General features: G+C 30.9%; 2 protein-coding genes across 2 annotated transcripts; both read right to left on the bottom strand.

The window, feature by feature from the left end:
- Positions 1-512: 512 nt before the first annotated feature.
- Positions 513-1,851, bottom strand: LOC146920806 (uncharacterized protein At5g65660-like). Its single transcript, XM_085714251.1, has 2 exons — positions 1,389-1,851; positions 513-1,103 (listed from the first exon to the last, which is right to left on the bottom strand). Exons 1-2 carry the CDS (start codon positions 1,620-1,622, stop codon positions 951-953), a joined length of 387 nt encoding a protein of 128 aa, XP_085570377.1. The 5' UTR covers positions 1,623-1,851; the 3' UTR covers positions 513-950.
- Positions 1,852-22,333: 20,482 nt separating this feature from the next.
- LOC146920805 (uncharacterized protein At5g65660-like) lies at positions 22,334-24,610 on the bottom strand. Its single transcript, XM_085714250.1, has 2 exons — positions 23,238-24,610; positions 22,334-22,956 (listed from the first exon to the last, which is right to left on the bottom strand). Exons 1-2 carry the CDS (start codon positions 23,469-23,471, stop codon positions 22,804-22,806), a joined length of 387 nt encoding a protein of 128 aa, XP_085570376.1. The 5' UTR covers positions 23,472-24,610; the 3' UTR covers positions 22,334-22,803.
- Between the last annotated feature and the right edge of the window lie 276 nt (positions 24,611-24,886).

Genomic DNA, 24,886 nt, shown 5'->3' with positions numbered 1-24,886 from the left:
CCGTTCTGGATTAACTGAGTCATTTGCTCATTTCACACATATCAAGAAAAATGTATAAATGAAGGGGAGAGAGAGAGAGAGATGGTTTTAAGTGTTTTTGTTAATTATTGGTGCATTCTTTACTATCATAAATGCAAAGTGAAATATACTGAATTGGGAGTGATGAAAATAGTAGTAATTAGAGTTATAAAGGGAAAAAAATATTTAATATTGTATTGAAAAGTGAAATGACTCAATTATTTTTCTTTTTTTTTTTCCTTTCAAATTGCTCAGTTATTATGGGACAGAGGGAGTAACATTTTTGTATTTATAAATAGAGAGGAATTTAATTCGAAATTGTTGCTTAGCCGGATACATATACTTTTATTGTTTCGTGCTTGTAATTGAAGCAAGTAGTATCACAAATTGAAGGTGAACTTTTTATTTGTCTTTGTAGTTTTTCTTGCACTCCTTATGCAAGTCTAGTCATATATATTTTAATCAGTTTTTTTTGTGGCCACGGGAAAACCAAATTGAAAAGTTCAATCGATTAAAAACAATTTGATTCCTTTAAATCAATAATTACATACATAAATTGCACAAACAGGAAGAGACACGTTTGCTAAGAAAACAAACATTGAATCAATATGTGTCTTTTGATAATCCCTTAGAACTGCAAATACATTGTCTTGCCCTGCCCCCTGCATAATCCCTTAGTCTTTTGATAATCTATTGTTTTTTTCGGGACAATATGTGTTTGTCACAATCACGTTGAATAATCACCGTAATTTACAGTAATTTTTTTTTTAGAAATACGGTAGCTTACTACCATGTTTGTGACAAACACATTGTGATACAAGACATGTATCAATACAAACAATTGATGGCAAAATGCATGTGCACATTAGTTTTTCTATACACACGGCAAGTTAATTAATTTATGATCAATAATTAACATGCTACGGTGGTGGTCACGGTGGTTTCGACAATGGCTTCTCGATGTTGACAATAATCTCTTCTAGCTGCGAATGCTGACACGGGCAAGGCATGGCTATAAACTTCGGTACCTCATCCCCTGGCATCAACACCGTCACACTCTGCCCCTTCTTTTCCCCCTCCATTTCCTATCCACCAAGAAACAAAATTGTAAATTCAAATTAGTTACAACAATAGTCACAAAGCGCGAATTTAGTGCTAAAAGCTTGACATTGACGTTGTAAGACAAAAAAGGATCATTCAGTTGTAAAATGGTCATTAGAATCATATGAATTGATTATAATTTTCTCTTGGTGAGACAAAAATATTTACATATATATGCATAGTATACCAATTTTATAATTTCAAATTATGAATGTGTTACTAAAACTATGAAAAATTAAGCATAGATGAAGCCAAGCTAAAATTATTACCCTGGAGTGAGGTTTAGACTTGGAAGGTGAGGATTGAGTATGTGCTTGTGCTGCCTCAAGATCAGAGAGATATTGATGAAGTGAACGAAACTTTTCCCAGTGGTAGCAACATGAGAAGATACCACTTAAGCTGAAGATGATGAGTAAGAGGAGAGCAGTACCTAGTGGGAAACCGAGGGACGGTCGAGATGTGTCTACTTGAGGTGGTGAAAGATCTGGGCCCTCCATCATCATATACCTTTGATAAGCTCTTGCTTGTTCTGATGTTGGTGGTATTGTTCTTCCTAAAATACTACTACTCAGATATGTATGTGTGTGTAGCTGAGGAAATTAAAGAAGGATAAACTATAACTTACTGGATATGATTCATATGAATAGAATGAAGTGAAATAGAAAGGGTGGCAAGCAAATGGGAAAGGATTGTGTAGGCGTGGGATATTTAAACACTTTAAAGAGTGTATCAACTATGAGAAAAGGAGCAAGTTGAGGAAAGTAAAGAAACTTTCATGTGTGTTATTAGTGTTTTATATAGGGTTAAATAAGTTTTCCGTCTCTATAAATATAGCAAATTTTGATTTTAGTCCCTAACAAATTAAAACGAATGTTTTTATCCTCAATTTTTTTTATTTTGATTTTGGTTCTTAGTGACCACTTTATGTTCATATGAATGTTAAGATTATAACTCTTTTATGCTCAAATTGTATTTATTGTATGTCCGTTTATTATGTTCAACTTTTATATATTCATATTATGTTCTAAAAATGTCAAAAACATGTCAAAATTATATCAATTAGGGATTAAAAATAAAAGAAAATTTTTTGCGAGGATGAAAACATCTCATTTTATTTTTTAGGGACTAAAATTAAAATTTGATATATTTATAGGACGAAAAACTTATTTAACCCTTTTATATACTAATATTAGATATAGACTTGTCAGATAAGCTAGTATTTTTTATTTGGAATGTCAAAATTTTATTAACAAGGAGAAAAGTATAAAGAGTACTTGACCCACATTCCCAGAAAAATACAATGGATACTTGATCCGTAAAAAATCTATTCAATAATTAAGACAACAAAACGGGTTTGAAAATCACTCATAATACATACAACGCCCCATTTTTTCCTAACTAGGAATCACGTCCACCTCCAAGAGGTTGATTTTATACCCTCCACAATTTCTTCCACCTCACGACACTTCGAAGAGAAAAAAACTAATTTCTTTTTTTTGGACAATCAAAATGGAATATATTAACCATAAAAACAAGCAACCCCAATAGCACAAGGTGTGCCAAGCATTGTAAAGGGCTCGAACACCACCTATCTGTGCCAAACTTAAAAGTAGCCTTTTTGGCTTTCATCCAGACTAAAGACATATATTTTATATTATCCAACAACCTGGCAATAGGAGTTACAACATTATTAAACAACATATTGTTACGCTCATTCCATAAATAACATTTTCGAGTAAAACCACCCTGTACCAATCCACTTAAAGTTTAAGTACCAAACCCTTCCGATAAAGCTATATCAATAAAACAAATGATCTTCTGCTTCAAGAGTCTTCAGACACCACATACAATTCGGACTCGCTCCTTCCAACAACACCCCTTAGTTGAGTTTTTCCGCTAAAGGACATTATATTTAAATTTTAAGTTTAGACTTCATCACTTAGTTTAGTATAAAAAAAAAAAAAAAAAGTCTTGACAAACGAATCTCACATTGTAACTTTTTCTAGTGAAATGCATCTCAGATGTCCTCCACGGTATTTTTCTTTCAAGAAAATATCTTTTTTTTTTTTTTTGAAGATAAAGAATATATCCAAGTTTGCAAAAAGAGGGTGAAATTTTCTACGAAAATATTGCACCAAAATGTCATGTCCGGAAAATGGTACGGTAGGTTAGTGGGCTCACTGATCTTTGGCTTTGCAATGGAGGTGACGAAACATCCATTTATAACGTGGAATTTGGAGATATATGAATCATGAAGTTAAAGAAATAATATATTTTCTATTAAAGTAATTATTACAATAAAAAAGAAAAAGATGAAAAAAAAAAACTATAAAAATAACGTTGAAAGAAAAAAGGAATTGTAGTAATCATGAGATCGAAGAAAACTTTTCTTTATGTCAAAATAACACTTCGAGTTATAATTTGCATTATATATATTTGCACTAGTATGGGACCTTTGAGTTAGAAAATATAATTTATCAATGTGAATGATGAAATACTTGAAATAAGTTGATTATAAAATCTAAATAATGATAAAAAGTAATAAGATGGAATTGATTCATCTGGTGAATCTTGTGCTGATGATAATTGCACATTTTCAATGTAAATGTAAAGCTCTATAATTTTGTTATAAATTCTTATTCAAAAATGTAATTTTTAGTTGAAAAGGAATATTTTCTTTCACACTAACAAAAGTTTTTTAAAGTGAGAACAAAAACTGGATAATCATACAAAAAGATGGGCAAAACTATCCTAGTATCCAACTTGTTGCTAATGTCAAGTAGTTCCAGCTGAAAAGTGTGAACTATAAGAAAGCAGTCACCTCTCAAATGGATATGTCGTGTGATGTTCAAAGACTTCCCTTAATTTGGTGCTCAATGGCTTAAGAAATTAAATCCTTTATATTCTAACTTTAGAGTACTTGCACATTTCTGAAAAACAAATTAGAAACATTTAGAATTCAAATTTAGCCATTAGTGTGCATAAAAACACACTCTTGATTGATTCTAATGTCCCTTCTTGATTGATTCTTTCCTTTTATTTTTCTTTCACCTAGCATATCTTTATTTTTCTCATTTTCTCTTAGAAACCAAACAAAATATTAATTAATGTACAGTCTTATCCAAAGCTGGAGAACTATATAACATGTGCAAGTTGATTGACTTGTTTCCCAAATTGGCAAAGAGCGAGTTCCTATATTGTTGTGGATAACCACTCCATGAAATTTTACCAATGCCGTGCGATGTGTATGGGTATGTTTGCAAAATCAATTTTGAACTTCTAGTGGATAATTTATAGTTATAAGAGCTTGTAATTTTTTTTTTCCGTCAAAAGAAGAAAAATATATACTGATTCTTGTGCTCAATGCATTGAGCACAAAGTGAAGTAGAGGACATTTGTGTACAACTTTTAAAATTTTTAGGTGTTGTGAATTCGTTGTGAAAAACACACCAATGATAAACTTGATGCGTGGAGCAAATTAATACCAAGTAATCAAATCAAGTGGATGACAATAAAATTCAAGCAAAAATTAAACAACAAGAGATAAAGGAAGAAGGAGAACACAAGAATTTGTTTACCCAGTTCGGTCTAATGATGACTTACTCTGGGGGAGAGAGCAGCTCTCCGTTCCACTATAATGATATGAGTTTCTTTACAAAGAGATATTCAGGGTTACAAGAATCAGTCTTCGTTGTGAAAAAACACACCAATAATAAACTTGATGTGTGGAGCAAATTAATACCAAGTAATCAAATCAAGCGGGTGAGCCCGTTTGTTATAGCTTTTTTAAGAAAAAATCACTTATTTTTAAAAAATAATCACTTTTAAGAGTATTGTATCCGTTTGTTACAGATTTTAAAAAAAATCAGAATATAAAAATAATCTAAAAACAGCTTCAAATGAGAAGCTGTTAGGAGCAGCTTAAAATAAAATAGATTTTTTTTAGAGGAGAGAGAAAATATAATTTAAAAGATTGAACTAATTTTGTAACAAAAAAAATCCCTTTTATATAGTTGTATCCAAACAAACTAGATTATTTGTTTAAAAAAAGTGATTTTTATTACAGTAAACAAACACAAAATAAATTCTGATTTTTCATATAATCTCTAAAATATAATCTCTAAATTATTTTATATCAAAATCACTTTTATTTTAATCCGTAACAAACGGGCCCAAAATAATTCAAACAAAAATAAACAGCAAGATATAAAAGGAAGAAGGAGAACACAAGAATATGTTTACCTAGTTCGATCTAATGATAACCTAGACTTTGACATAGAATTCTTGCCTTTCCCATTCCCTCTGTTTTCACTTCTCCCCCTTGAGACATTCAAGCCTTCTCCACTATCATCAACCTTGAACTCTTTGAACTTGGTTAACTCTTTGGTTCTCAAAGCTGCTTGAACTTCCTCCAAAGTGATAGTGCCCTCTTTGCCATAAAGCATTATATCCTTGAAATTCTCAAAGGACCTAGGTAAAGCACACAGTAGATGTAAGGCTTTATCGTCATCATCCAGATTTACATCTATGTTCGCCAAATCATCAATAATCTTATTGAACTCCGTCAGTTGCAAGCAAATATATATATATATATATATATATATATATATATATATATATAGATAGATAACCAGAAACAAACGTACATACATGACTCTTTTCATTCTTACTGCAAATACTACAATTCCAATCGTCGTCGCTAATGGAGTTCTCTGCATTTTCTTCTCTCCGCCCCAAACACTCTGTTTCTTTTGGTTCTTTCTTTCATGAACTCAAACATATTTCCTCTGTTCCTTACCATGCTCGTAAGTCCTCAGTTCATTTTCACACTTTAAAGGTGATAGCTTTAAAGTTCAGTTCTTTTTTTTTTTAAGTTTAGTTCTTGTTTGTAACACCCATACTAAACGTATCTAGAAAGTTTAGCACGTGCGTTATTTTTAGTACTGGATACATTAAAATTTACAACAATAAAACTTCGAATGAATATTTTATACAACAACATGTGTTCGTACAAGAATGATACAACTCAACTTTTCTAAAATATAATAAATACGTCCTTGAATATTCATAAGATCCTGCTGCGGGTATGAACGATCACTTGTTGAAACATTCAATCGTCTACTAGCTTGCCATCCATCCTATTTATCTGAAACAAATAAGGATTGGGATGAGACATAATGTCTCAGTGAGTACCACCTAATCCTAGGCTATAGGTAACCTCGGGGAAAACCTATGGTCACCACGTGTCTACAATACAACCTGACAGTTGATTATATGTGTGTGGTCATGCTTTCCTAGACGATCGTGTATACTAGATCCGTCGTAGACTCATCTTAACTTGTTATAAGCTTCACTTCTTATACGTGTCATGGCGGTCAAGGGAATCTAAAACCGCATTGCCAAGAATACGCTCTACGTATCGGGGCCTAAGCATAATATAATCATGACACGATTCTAAACCGGACGATTAGGGGAAACCTAAGATCGTCATCGGTAATACATTCTTTACTTGTTCTATACATAACTTGCACTTGTCTATTAGCATCTTGTGCTCTTGTTCTTAACATAATCGTACATATAAGTTCATTCATGATCATAAGGATAGTCATATCATATATGATCGTATGTAAGTTCATTCATTCATTATGTTAGCGTTGAACAAAACATTCATTATCTTGATTCATTTTACGCAGAGCCCCGGGTGGAGTAACCCCGAGAACAATCCCATACATGACCGATGAAAACCTAGCAAGGGTACATCGGACTCCCTCGGTGTCGTGCGGGTCCCTTACGGCTTGAATCGTTCCCCTTGGAGAACCTCTCGTATCCCTCTGACGTGGATAACAAGAGACACGAACTCCTACATCTTGATTACTCAGTGACATGCGGGTCCCTTGCGGCTTGAACCGTTCCCATCATGAGAACCCCTTGTATCCCCCCTGGCGTGGATAGCAAGAGACATTCCACCTACTTTACATTAGTCATGGTCTTATCGTTCATGACGGTTAAACCTATTCATGCTTGATTGTTTACCTCAGAACCTTGATCGAACCGATTAGCGGTAAACTCATACTTGTTCATACTTGTACATACTTAATCTTAGTGGAAAGACTAACTAATCAATCCACGGCTTAATATGCTTGCTATATCATTCTAAATCATATGCGAAGTGAATTTACATCGCGTCTTATCCTACATAGGATCCTTGCTTAACTTTCTAGTTCTCGACAAGCTATGTCAAGGCTCTACTTTAATCCCTTTCATAGTTTCTTTCTACTCGAGTATTCGGCTAAAACTCTCTATGCCATTCTTTCCATACTTGTTAAGATTACCATGATTTCCATTTCAAGAATCATTTGATGTTATGTGCATTGCTTAGATGTTGTTTTGGGGTTATAAAGTTGTAAAACGATGAAAGAAAAGCTTCGGAACGCACCACTGACCCTACATTGAGCCAACAAGCCAAAAGAAAGTTGGCCACTACAGAGAAAGTCGCTATTAGCGACCCTGGGGCGTGGCTTTTTTGGCAAATTTCGCTATTAGCAAAATTATTTCGCTAATAGCGAGTTTCTTCGAGTCTGTGGTGCTGATTTTGCAATTTTGACCCAAAACTCGTCAAATTCGATCCTGCAATGCACCATATACATCCAGCAACTTATAGAGGCACACATAAACTTATTCCATGGCAATTTTAACAAGTAATCATCAAGAATTGGATTAGGGTACCAAACTATAAAATTAGTAAAATTAGGCACAAACATAACTTCCATACTAAGTAATCTCAAACCCAAGGTAGATTAACTATCTAGGAACTCACCTAGACATGTTCCTTGCAATTTCCTCAAGTTAAAGCTCAAACCCTAGCTCTTGCTTCATCCATGATCCAAAGCTTTCCAACCATACCATGCTTAAATCCATTCTTCCACTTGTTTCTTGCTTGCAAAGCTACCATAATCCATGCTTGATCATGATTTGAAGGAAGTTTGGATGATTATAATGGAGGGAGAGGGGCGATCCTAGAGAGAGAGGGAGAGGAGAACTCTTTACCAAAAACCTAGAGAGAGAAGGAAAATGGGAAATGAGATATTCTGGTGCCAAAACCATATAAATATCCACTTTCGTGCAAATACCATTGTACCCTTGCCTTAAGCGCGTTTAATACGGCACTAATACACAACTCGTAATAAACATTTCATAATCCTTACTTTCCATGAACTTCGTCCTCTTGCACGTTTGACTGGTAATATACCGATACTGACAAGAAGGATATTACATTGTTCTTGTTTAAACTTCACAAGTATGATTATATATTAATTATATAATTTTGACTTTGATTTTGAAGGTTGAAACTTCTCCCTTTGCTATGGAACAACATCCCAGATTTCAACCATTACATGTGGTATATTTTTTTTTTCTTTCTGTTTTTGAATAAGAGTATTTAGAATTGATGACTAACTTGTATGCCCAAAATAATTTCACATCTGTTTTTGAAAGAATAATGCTTGATTGCTTGTTTAATTATTTCTTCATATCAGTTTATCTGTTGTTATGGGGTTTACATGTGGTATGATTTTTTTTTTTTGCTTGTTTAATTATTTCTTCATATCAGTTTATCTGATGTTATGGTGTTTACATGTGATATGATTTTCTTTTGTCTGTTTTGGAATAAAAGTATTTAGATTTGATGACTAACTTGTATGCCCCAAATAATTGCACATCTGTTTTTGAATGAATAATGCTTGATAGCTTGTTTAATTATTTCTTCATATCGATTTATCTGTTTTTATGGTGTTTACATGTGGTATAATTTTTTTTTTGCTTGTTTAATTATTTATTCATATCAGTTTATCTGTTGTTAGGGTGTTTACATGTGGTATGATTTTTTTTTCTTCTGTTTTTAAATAAGAGTATTTAGATTTGATGACTAACTTGTATGCCTCAAATAATTTCTCATCTGTTTTTGAATAAATAATGCTTTATTGATTGTTTAATTATTTCTTCATATAAGTCTATCTGTTGTTATGGAGTTTATATCTGGTATGATTTTTTTTGCTTGTTTAATTATTTCTTCATATCAGTTTATCTGTTGTTACGGTGTTTACATGTGGTATGATTTTTCTTCTTCTGATTTTGAAAAAGAGTATTTAGATTTAATGACTAACTTGTATGCCTTAAATAATTTCACATATATTTTAAAATTAATAATGCTTGATTGCTTGTTTAATTACTTCTTCATATCAGTTTATATGTTGTTATTGTGTTTACATGTCATATGATTTTTTTTTTACTTGTTTAATTATTTCTTCATATCAGTTTATCTATTGTTATGGTGTTTACATGTGGTGTGATTTTTTTTTTTTTCTGATTTTGAATAAGAGTGTTTAGATTTGATGAGTAACTTGTATGCCTCAAATAATTTCACATCTGTTTTGGAATGAATAATATTTGATTGCTTGTTTAATTATTTCTTCATATCCGTTTTTATGTTGTTATGGTTTTTACATGTGGTATAATTTTTTTTCGCTTCTTTAATTATTTTTGCATATCAGTTTATCTATTGTTATGGTGTTTACATGTGGTATGATTTTTTTTTCTTTTGTTTTTGAATAAGAGTATTTAGATTTGATGAATAACTTGTATGCCCCAAATAATTTCACATCTGTTTTTGAATGAATAATGCTTGATTTCTTGTTTAATTATTTCTTCATATCAGTTTCTCTGTTGTTACGGAGTTCACATGTGGTATGTTTTTTTTGTTTGTTTAACTATTTATTCATATCAGTTTATGTGTTGTTATGACGTTTACATGTGGTATTTTTTTTGTTTTTGAATAAGTGTATTTAGATTTGATGACTAACTTGTATGTCCCAAATAATTTCACATCTGTTTTTGAATGGATAATGATTGATTGCTTGTTTAATTATTTCTTTATATCAGTTTATTTGTTGTTATGGTGTTTACATGTGATATGATTTTTTTTTGCTTGTTTAATTATTTCTTCATATCAGTTTATTTGTTTTTATGGTGTTTACATGTGGTATGATTTTTTTTTCTGTTTTTAAATAAGAGTATTTAGATTTGATGACTAACTTGTATGCCACAAATAATTTCACATCTAATTTTGAATGAATAATGCTTGGTTGCTTGTTTAATTATTTCTTCATATCAGTTTATTTGTTGTTATGGTGTTTACATGTGGTATGATTTGTTTTTTGCTTGTTTAATTATTTCTTCATATCAGTTTATCTGTTGTTACTGTGTTTACATGTGGTATTATTTTTTTTCTTTCTGTTTTTGAATAAGAGTATTTAGATTTGATAACTAACTTGTATGCCCCAAATAATTTCACATCTGTTTCTGAATGAATAATGTATGATTGTTTGTTTAATTATTTCTTCATATCAGTTTATCTGCTCTTATGACGTTTACATGTGGAGTAAGGCTTTATCCTCGTCATCCAGATTTACATCTATCATCGTCAAATCATCAATAATCTTATTGAACTTCGTCAGTTGCAAGCAAATATATATATATATAGCCAGAAACAAACGTACATACGTGACTCTTTTCATTCTTACTGCAAATACTACAATTCCAATCGTCGTCGCTAATGGAGTTCTCTGCATTTTCTTCTCTCCGCCCCAAACACTCTGTTTCTTTTGGTTCTTTGTTTCATGAATTGAAACATATTTCGTCTGTTCCTTACCATGCTCGTAGGTCCTCAGTTCATTTTCACACTTTAAAGGTGATAGCTTTAAAGTTCAGTTTTTTTTTTTAAGTTCAGTTCTTGTTCGTGTTTAAACTTCACAAATATGATTATATATTAATTATATAATTTTGACTTTGATTTTGAAGGTTGAAACTTCTCCCTTTGCTATGGAACAACATCCCAGATTTCAACCATTACATGTGTTATGATTTTTTTTTCCTTTCTATTTTTGAATAAGAGTATTTAGATTTGATGACTAACTTGTATGCCTAAAATAATTTCACATACGTTTTTGAATGAATAATGCTTGATTGCTTGTTTAATTATTTCTTCATATCAGTTTATCTGGTGTTTACATGTGGTATATTTTTTTTGCGTGTTTAATTATTTCTTCATATCAGTTTACCTGATTATATAATGTTTACATGTGATATGATTTTCTTTTGTCTGTTTTTGAATAAAAGTATTTAGAGTTGATGACTAACTTGTATGCGCCAAATAATTGCACATCTGTTTTTGAATGAATAATGCTTGATTGCTTGTTTAATTATTTCTTCATATCGATTTATCTGTTTTTATGGGGTTTACATGATTTTTTTTTGTGCTTGTTTAATTATTTCTTCATATCGATTTATCTGTTGTTAGGATGTTTACCTGTGGTATGATTTTTTTTTCTTATGTTTTTGAATAAGAGTATTTAGATTTGATGACTAACTTGTATGCCCCAAATAATTTCACATTTGTTTTTGAATGAATAATGATTGATTGCTTGTTTAATTATTTCTGCATATCAGTTTATCTATTGTTATTATGTTTAGATGAGGTATGATTTTTTTTTCTTTCTGTTTTTGAATAAGAGTATTTAAATTTGATGACTAACTTGTATGTCTCAAATAATTTCATATATGTTTTTGAATGAATAATGTTTGATTGCTTGTTTAATTATTTCTTCATATCAGTTTATCTGTTTTTACGGAGATTACATGTGTAATGTTTTTTTTTCTGTATTTGAATAAGAGTATTTATATTTGATGACTAACTTGTATGCCCCAAATAATTTCACATCTGTTTTTGAATAAATAATGTTTGATTGCTTGTTTAATTATTTCTTCATATAAGTTTATATGTTGTTATGGTGTTTACATCTGGTATGATTTTTTTTGTTGCTTGTTTAATAATTTCTTCATATCAGTTTATCTGTTGTTACGGTGTTTACATGTGGTATGATTTTTCTTCTTCTGATTTTGAAAAAGAGTATTTAGATTTAATGACTAACTTGTATGCCTTAAATAATTTCACATATATTTTAAAATGAATAATGCTTGATTGCTTGTTTACTTATTTCTTCATATCAGTTTATCTGTTGTTATTGTGTTTACATGTGGTATAATTTTTTTCGTTTCTTTAATTATATTTTCATATCAGTTTATCTGTTGTTACTGTGTTTACATGTGGTATGATTTTTTTTTTCTTTTGTTTTTGAATAAGAGTATTTAGATTTGATGAATAACTTGTATGCCCCAAATAATTTCACATCTGTTTTTAAATGGATAATGCTTGATTTCTTGTTTAATTATTTCTTCATATCAGTTTCTCTATTGTTATGGTGTTTACATGTTGTATGTTTTTTTTTGTTTAATTATTTATTCATATCAGTTTATATATTGTTATGACGTTTACATGTGGTATTTTTTTTTTTTTTTTTGAATAAGAGTATTTAGATTTGATGACTAACTTGTATGTCCCAAATAATTTCACATCTATTTTTGAATGAATAATGCTTGATTGCTTGTTTAATTATTATTTTATATCAGTTTATTTGTTGTTATGGTGTTTACATGTGGTATGATTTTTTTTTGCTTGTTTAATTATTTCTTCATATCAGTTTATCTGTTGTTATGGTGTTTAGATGTGGTATGATTTTTTTTTCTGATTTTAAATAAGAGTATTTAGATTTGATGACTAACTTGTATGCCCTAAATAATTTCACATCTGATTTTGAATGAATAATGTTTGACTGCTTTTTTAATTATTTCTTCATTTTATCTGTTGTTATGATGTTTACATGTGGTATGATTTTTTTGTTTGTTTAATTATTTCTTCATATCAGTTTATCTGTTGTTACGGTGTTTACATGTGGTATTAATTTTTTTTTCTTTCTGTTTTTGAAAAAGAGTATTTAGATTTGATAACTAACTTGTATGCCCCAAATAATTTCACATCTGTTTTTGAATGAATAATGCTTGATTGTTTATTTAATTATTTCTTCATATCAGTTTATCTGTTCTTATGACGTTTACATGTGGAGTAAGGCTTTCTCCTCGTCATCCAGATTTACATCTATGTTCGGCAAATCATCAATAATCATATTGAACTCCGTCAGTTGCAAGCAAATATATATATATATATAGCCAGAAACAAACGTACATACGTGACTCTTTTCATTCTTACTGCAAATACTAAAATTCCAATCGTCGTCGCTAATGAAGTTCTCTGCATTTTCTTCTCTCTGCCTCAAACACTCTGTTTATATTGGTTCTTTCTTTCATGAACTCAAACATATTTCCTCTGTTACTTACCATGCTCGTAGGTCCTCAGTTCATTTTCACACTTTAAAGGTGATAGCTTTAAGGTTCAGTTATTTTTATTTTTTTTTATAAGTTTAGTTCTTGTTCTTGTTTAAACTTCACAAATATGATTATATATTAATTATATAATTTTGACTTTGATTTTGAAGGTTGAAACTTCTCCCTTTGCTATGGAACAACATCCCAGATTTCAACCATTATATGTGGTATGATTTTTTTTTCTTTCTGTTTTTGAATAAGAGTATTTAGATTTGATGACTAACTTGTATGCCACAAATAATTTCACATCTATTTTAGAATGAATAATATTTGATTGCTTGTTTAATTATTTCTTCATATCCATTTATATGTTGTTATGGTGTTTACATGTGGTATTTTTTTTTTAGCTTGTTTAATTATTTCTTCATATCAGTTTATCTGTTGTTTTGGCGTTTACATGTGGTATGTTTTTTTTTCTTTCTGTTTTTGAATAAGAGTATTTATATTTGATGACTAACTTGTATGTCCCAAATAATTTTACATTTGTTTTTGAATGAATAATGCTTGATTGCTTGTTTAATTATTTCTTTATATCAGTTTATTTGTTGTTTTGGTGTTTACATGTGGTATGATGTTTTTTGCTTGTTTAAGTATTTCTTCATATCAATTTAATTGTTGTTATGGTGTTTACATGTGGTATGATTTTTTTTTGCTTGTTTAATTATTTCTTCATATCAGATTATATGTTGTTACAGTGTTTACATGTGGTATTAATTTTTTTTCCTTTCTGTTTTTGAATAAGAGTATTTAGATTTGATGACTAACTTGTATGCCCTAAATAATTTAAAATATGTTTTTGAATGAATAATGTTTGCTTGTTTGTTTAATTATTTCTTCATATCAGTTTATCTGTTTTTATTGTGTTTATATCTGGTATTATTTTTTTTTCTGTTTTTGAATAAGAGTATTTAGATTTGATGATTAACTTACATGATTAATTAACTTAGCTTTTACTTGAAATCAATTCTTCTTCTAAAAGTGCAATCTTACATACAAAAAAAAAAATAGGCCATACCAGTTTCGAAACAAACATTCTTCCAGAAATGAGGATTCGGTTTTGCAGTAAAATAAGCTGATCTCAAAGTCAACTCTTGTTTCGTACTCCACCCTTCCGCAGCTACACCACCAACAACGCGTTTTCTCTTCCTTTTCACACCACCTTCAACTTCTTCCTTCATCAACTCTTCCACTATTTCACCGCCTTCTACTCCACCTTCAATCTCTTCCTTCTTCCCCCCTTCATCAATTCCATCGCCACCGCACTTTCTTCTCCTTTTTCTACCACCTTCACCCACAACTCCCTTATCAATAACCCCACTACTTTTCTTCCCTTTTGCTGGGTTTTCGGGTGTATATTGTACTATTCATTTATATATATATTGCCATTCTAAAAAAAAAATCAGATAACTTACGGTTTATTCTTTCAATAATTTCTGACTTTTCAGAGACTACATTCACATACTTCCGGATCACAGACTCATGCCTCTTAAGAGTGAAGGAGGTGATGCATATGCCACCATTTGAGGTTCTTAGCCCAGAAATGACATGGATAGTTAGAGTTGAACTCTTTTCATGTGTTGCTTATGGCATCTAGGACTTTTGCAAGGGAATAAAAGACGACTTACTTATATATGCTTATACTTCAGGCCCGTGTCCTCACCCCAACTTTATCATGAGTCTTACTTACAAAAAGAAAATAAAAAATATCTATCATAAAATTTAAGTTTAATTATGGATTTTGAATTATGTGCAGTCGTTTATTTCTCTCTTTCTTGTTCTATGGATTTCCATTCTTTTCACATAATAGTCGAAATTGGACTTCTAGTTCTTCTTTTCGATTCTTACGAGGTCAATATATTAAGGAGATCATCCCCTTAGTTTTTTTTTTCTGTCAAGTAGCCACTATGCTATAATAACACATTATAAGTGTGGCGTATTGTATCCTAAATGGAAAAAAAATTATGTATCCGCATTTTTGTATAGAATTAGGAAAATTCTATGGTGAAGTCATGAAAATGACTTTTCTGGTGAAGTTAGCACTATAGCATCAAAAATGCAGTGAGTAACACCCCACTGTTTGTACAGTGGCATCAAAAATTCAGTCCTCATAGTATCATCAATCCATCAAATTAACAATACTACACTTAATCTAATTTTATCCTACTTTGTTTTAAGTGTAACACCCCACAAAGTGTAACACTTAAGACTATCACATAATATCATCAACTCTATTTGCATGTTAAAAATGCCAACGATAAAGTAGTACCTGTAAGTTCAAGATATTGCAAGAATTACTAGATGAATTACTATTGATTATTAATCAGTAATCAACAATTTAAAAATGAATCAAACATTAAGATAAAAAATAACCTTTCCAAAAAAGTCAGTTTCCCGACTTCACCATAGAAGCTCCCATAGAATTACACCCGCATACGTACATCGTCACAATATCCTTATAAAATAAGTTATAAAAAACTGGTGACATTTCATCAAAACTTATCAACGGATTTTCAAAATGTTATTGAATTGAGAGGAGAGAATGAGATTTAACCGAATATACCTCAAAGAATTTCCATTAATTGATAAAATGTGATAGAGTTTCCTTAAGTAACAACTAAATATAGAAATTAAAACTAAGAATAGGCTTTCAATAACTGTGTTTACACATGTGCCGAAATTCAATTCATTAGTTATTACTCTCGAGAGTTTTTTGGATTAGTAATAATAACTAATGAATTGAAATTTGTAGATACTAATAAGAATCAAATCGAGAGTTCAAAGGCAAAAGAGAAGAGGGCGAGTTATCGGAGACTTTGAAGAGAATAATTTTGCAGTTTATGGAGATGCTGGTTTGCCATGCAGTGCATAAAGGAAAGTATGGTGGTGTGAATCAACAATATCAAGTGAGCGCGAGGATGTAGAACATGATAATAAGGTTTGAAAGTGAAGGTGAAGCTAAAGGAATGTCATTTCTGATACCTGTCCTGTACTGGATTAGAGTATGATGTCTTATTATGTTGGATTGTGTTTCTGAATTTCTATTCTTATAAATTCAACATTGTTACTTCTTGTTAGGTGTCATATGTTATAGATGCTGAAGACATTTTGGATAAGAAGCAGAAGAAAAAGATTTGCATCTGAAAAATTCATGCCATGATCAATAAAAGTCTTGAATCCTGAAGACAGTTTAGTGACTCTGACCTTCATGATAATATATATCCTGCAGCACTTCCTTCCTTATCCGCTAATATCTTCACTAAAAAAACTTTAATCTACTACTTGATTGAGGCACTTCAATTTCATTGTTATTGCTATGAGTTAACATAGGTAGATAGATAGATAGATAGATTTAATGTGAATGTAATGTCTTCAGTAAGGTTCCAACAAATAATAGATAGATTTGAAATTCTAAACAATCAGGAAAATGAAATAAAGGCATCAAGCATAAAACTTGGACCTTTGAGAGAAAGGAAATGATTATAGGATAAGCATATAACATTTTACTTCTCAAATTTAATGAAAGTATATGTAGCATATTATTATGAGGCAAAATTGAGACTGAAAGTTTTATTAATTAATACAATTAAAAAATGATTGATAGAATGATCATATACGTTTAAAAGAATACATGTTGACCTCAATGTTTCATACATCATGTTCATGCCAATGAAAGATGTATTTTGTCACAAAAAAAGTTGTCTAGTCTAACAACAAAAATAAAACTGCGTAAAATGATTTTAGAAAACATTTGTGTTATTTGATCATAGTTTCATTGATGCAACTTGTTAGCATTTTTTTTCTTCTTCTAACAAGTGTTCTAAGATCATTTTTAAGGAACCCATAAATAGAAAATTTATCTTGAAAATACAAGTCAAACACATAAAAAAGTCATAACTACACAATTTCTAATGTCACAAGGGCATTTGTTAGCATTTTCCTCATAACTATAGTGTTTTTATGTCAAAAAATTTAAGAAAAACGGAGTTTTAATAATTCTTTAATGATGCCAAAAATGATGCCAAAATATAGCTAGCAAAGAGTTAGGCTACCAAAATATATTAAAGAAGAGAAAGCAAAACAAAGGAGGGGGACATATATATATATATATATATGGGTTATGATAGAAGACACCTTTTGTGAAGGTGTCTTTTATCAAGTTACTCTATGAGCATTTGTTAAAAGACACCAACTACTTTTTATGAAGGTGTCTTTTATCAAAGTTATAACTAAAAAAGTGAAAATCACACCTTGAGGTGTGACTTGATAAAAGACACCACACTACTTTTTATGAAGGTGTTTTGTAACATAACCCTATATATATATATATATATATATATATATATAAAGCCAAAACCTCCTTAGAATTTAACAAACAAACTCACACATTCCTGATTTATTTTTAGCTAAGGATGCTTTAATACAATTAGGAGGAGCACTTAACCAGACCATAATATGATTAAGGGATAAGCCTAAGTTAGTTAAAGTGTCAGCGCAACTGTTTCCTTCCCTAAACACATGGGTAGCCAGAAAGTTCATTGATGATACAGTGTGCATACAATTCTCCCAATGATTTCTTCACCTCCAAGGTTTCCAAATCAACCTATCTTCTTGACATTGAGTAGGAATGGTTGCCTGAGAAACAAGTAATCTCGGATTTGGAACTAACTGGATTACCTCTGCAGGGATATTCCAATATAATGATAGCCTTGGATATAATTGAAAACGTCAAATGGAAAGAATTGATTTGGGAAGGTTGTAGATATATGCAGGGATTGAATGAGTGACTCTCCACACCAAAGATCTAGCAAAAAATCTATATGTTTACCATCCTCAATAATCCAACTGGTGTTTTCCTTAACAACAAAGTATTCAGCTTTTACCCCACTCCATATTGAAGAAAAGATGTGTGATTGATACAAGATGAATTCCTTAAAAGAATATCCCATTGCTCCTGAGAATGCAAAAGCTAACAAGAGACTTCTTGACTCCCAAACCTCTCTCCTCATAATCAACGCAAACTTTCTTCCATGCTACTATAACCATTTTCTTTTTGCTAATATCACCATTCACCACTCTATATGAAGTTTTTTTATCCATTTATATATTTCTCTAAGAAGACTTGTTAGCCAAAAATAGACAAACATTGTGTGTATCAACATGGATTGCTTGCACCACATACTTTACCAATTGAACCCTCATTTAATGACATGTATTTGTCTTATGTATGAATTTTATTATTTTCTAACGATACTTTTTAGAGACGAGTTTGCATAAAATAACATCAAAACAATGAAGAGACATCCAAAAATAATGAAGTTCACAAGTAACAATTTATCACTTTTAAAAATGACAAGAAAAGGAATGGGGTTACTATGCCAATTTCCTAGTTATTTGTTTTCTTAAGTTTAGAGTAGTTGGAAGTGGATGGAGACATTAGATTAATGTTTTTCAAAGTATGATTAATATGAGCAAATTAAATGACTTTTTTTTTTTGTTGATCAATGACATGTTTATAAATATAAAAAGCTGATGTCATAATTCCATTCATGCAATTTATTTAATGTGCTTGACCACCCATAACACTAATATACAACACGCATATGACACTGCAACGACACACTCATCTAACCTAATTCTATTCTTTTGCTGCCTCCCACTTTCTCCTTAAACCAATCCAATACCTTCAAAAGATCAAATAGATTAACAAAATTGTACTTTAATCACTTTCCAATTTTAGTATAGAACTGGCTATCACCATCCTCAAGTCATTCCAAATAACTTAAGTCCCACGTAAAATAAAGACAAAATTTGAAATAAGTTTATAAAGAGAGATATATTTTACCTTATTATAAACCGATTTTATAAAAATAAGTTAGACAATATAAAAAATCCAATAGTACCATGTATAGATGACAAAGCTCCTTTTTAAAAGTTTTAGGATCTATATCATTTTAAGATTTGAACTCTAGATTCCTAATTAAACTTTAAAATGGATGTGTAATTGCAACTTGAGGCCACTAATCCCTATCCCTTCCTAAGAATTTAATTAGGATTTTGTATGTGATTATAAAGGCATGATTTATAATAAATCGCCGTCTTTGAAGATTTTTTCTTACTTTTTAGAAGGAGACGATATTCGATGATGATGAAAAGGAATTAAGAAGGGAACATGATAATATAGCTTAGAAAACAAAATAATGAAAATGGAGGAATTTGGTGCTGAGATATTGTGCAATACTGCATGATAGCTGTGCTCTATGATATGTAATGTACCTAATATTTTGCAAGGATTTCCAATATATAATGAGTACTCATTTCATCTCACCATCTTAAGATTGTACTAACATATATGTTTTGCCTGAATTGTATATATATACCCCACTATGTTGTAAGTCTCCCAAAGGGTGAACGACACCAAGGTTCAATTATTATGTACTTTTATTTACCGTAAGGTTCAATTATTATGTACCAGCCCTACTATTATATTATACATACATACATACATACATACATACATACATACATACATATATATATATATATATATATATATAAAATTGATTTTAATCATTTCATTTCTTTTCTTTTTTATGAAGGAATCATTTCAATTGCAAAAAAAAAAAAAAAAAACATTTCAAGTTTCAACCGGGGGCGTGACCCATAGATTATTTAGCCCCAATAAGGTTAAAGGAAGATACTTTCTTTTGTTGAATGACCTTGTAAGGAAGAGGTGGAGTATTGTAAAAAAAAAAAAAAATACAAAATATGAGAGGGAGAATAAAAATACCAAAAGGAAAAATGTTTCCTAAAAATCAAATAAATGTTTTCAATTTTATAAATTACAGATATTATATTATTTTCAATATGAGAGTATTATTTTATTGTAGGTTCTACGCTTTTTTTTTTCATGGTCAAACTATTAAATTGTGAGGGGGACACAATAAAAAACTAATCCACCTATATTGAGAAGAAACAAAGAAATAGATAATTGTGGTTGATCACTCTAAAAAACTAATCCACCTATATTGAGAAGAAACAAAGAAATAGATAATTGTGGTTGATCACTCGTACCGTGAAGCTAATCTATATATGTTGATGTGTTAGCTAATATTTTTTTTTTTTTTTACAAAAGTAAACGATATTCATTCATTCAAATTGATAGAGTACATCGATATAATACAAATCCAAATTCGCTAAAAACAAAAAAGATGAATCTGTGAACAAACTCACAACATCCATGTTAATAGCATAAAACGGCAAAGTATCTATGCCTACAAATATGACTAATATGACTATATTCAAGTCTCCGGAATACTCATGTCTCCGGATCTGCAACGTTGACGACGCCAAAGTCATTGTCATTGATCGGATCTGCACTTGCTCAAAGTTAATCTTTCAATCTGAATCAAATAAACACCGCACTAAGACGGGAAATCAAAAACACACCGTACAAAAACGGGAAATCAAAACAAACAGAGTCGTTCAGAGACGACGAAATCACAAAAACAAACGAAAGAAAACAGAAAATATGTGAAATCATTTATTCAATTAGGATAGAAGGAAAAACAACTCGGAGGGGTGATTTTTGGGTCAAAATTGTCCCTAAATCACCCCTCTGATAAAAAGAAGAAGAAATGGGTGACGGCTAGGGTTTCAGAAGGAGAGAAGAGAGAGAGAGAGGAAGAAAGGGGAAAAGAACTTGGGTTCATATATAGTTCACTTGTTAAAATGAACTTCGATGTGTTAGCTAATTTTGATTGTTCGTTGAGGTCTGATATTGTTTTTATGATGCTTGCCAAACTTAATTCAGTCATTTGGTAATAGTTGATGTAATGAGAATTTTTATCCGTGTATTATTGTTGTGTAGTCTTTTCCTAGGCTTAGACTCTCTTTGTAATAAAAAATGGCTAAATTGCATTTTCGGTCCCTTAACTATTTAGGTAGTATCGCTTTGGTCCCTTAATTAAAATTTAATTTATTTGGGTCCCTTAACTTCTCTCTGTTACACATTTTGGTCATTTCCGTTAGTTTTAATTCAAAAATGTTAGGTTTTCTTCATTTTCTTCTGAAATTTTTCTGAGATTCTTGTTGTTGAAGGTTGATGGAGATGATATGAAGATGAAAAAGAGGAGAAGAAGATGAAGAAAACCTAACGTTTTTTAATTAAAACTAACAGAAAGGACCAAAATGTGTAGCAAAGAGAAGTTAAGGGATCAAAATAAATCGAATTTTAATTAAGGGGCCAAAATGATACTACCTAAATAGTTAAGGGACCAAAAATGCAATTTAGCCTAAAAAAATTGATAATATATATAACCAAATGGATAAAAATAGCCTCTATTGTATAATAGTTAATTAATTATATAATATTTGATTGATGTTGTTTATCTTACTTTTATCTATTAACATTATTCTTGTCAGAAAATCTATTAACATTATTTTTTACAATTTATCAGTCACAGTATATAAATGCATAAAAAAAATTCTATTTTAATTTTTATTAATAAAATAATATTTTTAAATTATTAAGTTAAAAACTTATGGTTCATTCTTATGAATTACATTTTCCTTTTTTATATTTTAATTATCTTTATTTTATATTTTTCAAATTTTAGTTGATTGCAATGAATTTTTTTTTTTTTGACAAATTCAATGAAATTGTTTTTCTTAGGAATGCAATGAAATTGTTACTAGTTAATTAGCCGCAAGTCTCACAAACTGTAAGATGAACTTTTTATTTGTACTTTTCTGTGCCACTCCTTATGATAGTCCAGTCATATATTTTAATTAATTTTATTGGCTTCTTTAGGAAAAGAGTTCCACTTTTATTGTTTTTTCTAGCTGCAACTTGCAAGCAAGGGAAAACCAAATTGGAAAGTTTAATCAATTAAAAACAGTTTGATTCCTTTAAATCAATACTTACATAAAAAAAAAAAATGGAATCTAATACTAGCAGTAGTTGCATCACCGCAAACTGCAAATACAGCTCCCATTGTACAAGTGCCCGCACATGAGACAATAGGAAGAGACACGTTGTTTAAGAAAACAAACATAGAATCAAATGAAATTGTCTTGCCCTGCCATCTGCATAATCCCTTAGTATTTTTACAATCTATTGTTTTCGTCGGGACAAATGTGTTTGTCACAATCACGTTGACTCATCGTAATTTTACTGTAATTTTGGTAGAATTACGGTAGATCACTACCACGTTTCTGACAAACACATTGTGATACGAGACATGTATCAATACAAACAATTAGTGGCAAAATGTGTATGCACATTAATTCTTCTATACACATGGCAAGTTAATTAATTTATGATCAATAATTAACATGCTACAATGGTGATCACGGTGGTTTGGGCGGTGGCTTCTCGATGTTGACAATAATCTCTTCTAGCCGCGAATGCTGACACGGGCAAGGCATGGCTATAAACTTTGGTACCTCATCCCCTGGCATCAACACTGTCACACTCTGCCCCTTCTTTTCCCCCTCCATTTCCTATCCACCAACAAACAAAATTGTAAATTCAAATTAGTTACGACAATAGTCACAAAGCGCGAATTTAGTGCTAAAAGCTTGACATTGACGTTGTAAGACAAAAAAGGATCATACAGTTGTAAAATGGTCATTAGAATCATTTGAATTGATTATAATTTTCTCTTGGTGAGACCAAAATATTTACATATGCATAGTATACCAATTTTATAATTTCAAATTATGAATGTGTTACTAAAATTATGAAAAAATAAGCACAGATGAAGAAAGAGTAAAATTATTACCCTGGAGTGAGGTTTGGACTTGGAAGGTGGGGATTGGGTATGTGCTTGTGCAGCCTCAAGATGAGAGAGAGATTGATGAAGTGAACGAAACTTTTCCCAGTGGTAGCAACATGAGAAGATACCACTTAAGCTGAAGATGATGAGCAAGAGGAGAGCAGTGCCTAGTGGGAAACCGAGGGACGGTCGAGATGTATCTACTTGAGGTGGTGAAAGATCTGGGCTCCCCATCATCATATACCTTTGATAAGCTCTTATAACTTGCTTGTTCTGATGTTGGTGTTGGTGTTGTTCTTCTTAAAATACTCATATATGTATGTGTGTGTGTAGTTGAGGAAATTAAGGAAAGATTAACTATAACTTATGGGATATGATTCATATGAATAGAATGAAGTGAAATAGAAAGGGTGGCAAGCAAATGGGAAAGAAAGGATTGTGTAGTTGGTGAAGTGTTGCGGGAAAGGATAGTAGGCGTGGGATATTTAAACACTTTAGAGAGTGTATCAACTAGAGAAAAGGAGCAAGTTGAGGAAAGTAAAGAAACTTTCATGTGTGTTTTTGAAATATTTCCAAAGTTATGAGTCTCAAGTAAATTGATTTTGTTAACTTTACAAATTTTATATACTAATATATATTAGATATGGACTTGTAAAAAAAGCTAGTATTTCTGACCGAAACAAAGAGTCATCAAAACCGAAGAGGATGATCCTATTCCTAACTAGGTTGGCACCATCAATCAAGAATACAACAACGGCCACCTAAAAAAATTTATTAAAAAAAAAAACGATGAAAAATAAAGAGGTACTATGGGGGACAAGAACCAAATTAAACTCATTAAAACACCGTTACTTAAACCTCAAAAGTATACAAATCATATTTATTACAATCATAATCCAATCCAATCCAATAAAAGAGAGAACGTTATCTCATCAAGTATAGCAACGAGAAACAGTACTAAAAGAGGCGGGACTATATGCACAAGAATTACCTTCTATATAAATATAGAAACTAAAAACCTCATAGATTGAATCAAATCAAATTAAAGATAATGTTTCTATCTTATTTTGAGATTCCAAGGAACAAGATAATTATTAGAGAATGCACCATGAGCTTAAAATCACACTTGAACCAAAGATTCTTCCGATTCTTTTTATGAGACTAGATCTCAATAATTAGCAAAGACATCGAGAGCTTAGCATGAGTAGAAAAAGTGATACCCAAGAAAGAAGCAAAGCAATCCAAAAGTGTCGCATTGTCGACCCTACTGCTAAACTTCTCAGCTAATTATTTCAATTTTATGATCACTTGTTTCATTATCATTTTGTTTATGTTTCTTTCGAATTTGGGGAGTGCTAGCATCACATATTCTAACGCGTATTTTTCTTTCAAGAAACTATCTTTCTTTTTTTAGTTGTCAAGAAAATCTCTAAGTTTACAAAAAGAGGGTGAAATTTTCAACGAAAATATTGCACCAGAATGTCATGTCCGGAAAATGGTACCGGTAGGTTAGTGGGCTCACTGATCTTTGGCTTTGCAATGGAGGTGACGAAACATCCACTTATTGGAACGTGGAATTTGGAGATATATGAATCATGAAGTTAAAGAAATACTCCCTCCGGTCACTATTATAAGCAAAAAACTACTTTTTAGGT

The sequence above is a fragment of the Medicago sativa genome, chromosome 5 (assembly GCF_051527215.1).
Source record: "Medicago sativa cultivar Bolivia chromosome 5, Bolivia_mono, whole genome shotgun sequence".
NCBI classification, from domain to species: Eukaryota; Viridiplantae; Streptophyta; class Magnoliopsida; order Fabales; family Fabaceae; genus Medicago; species Medicago sativa.
The sequence above is the reverse complement of the archived record's forward strand: the minus strand, read 5'-3'. Positions and strand labels throughout refer to the sequence as shown.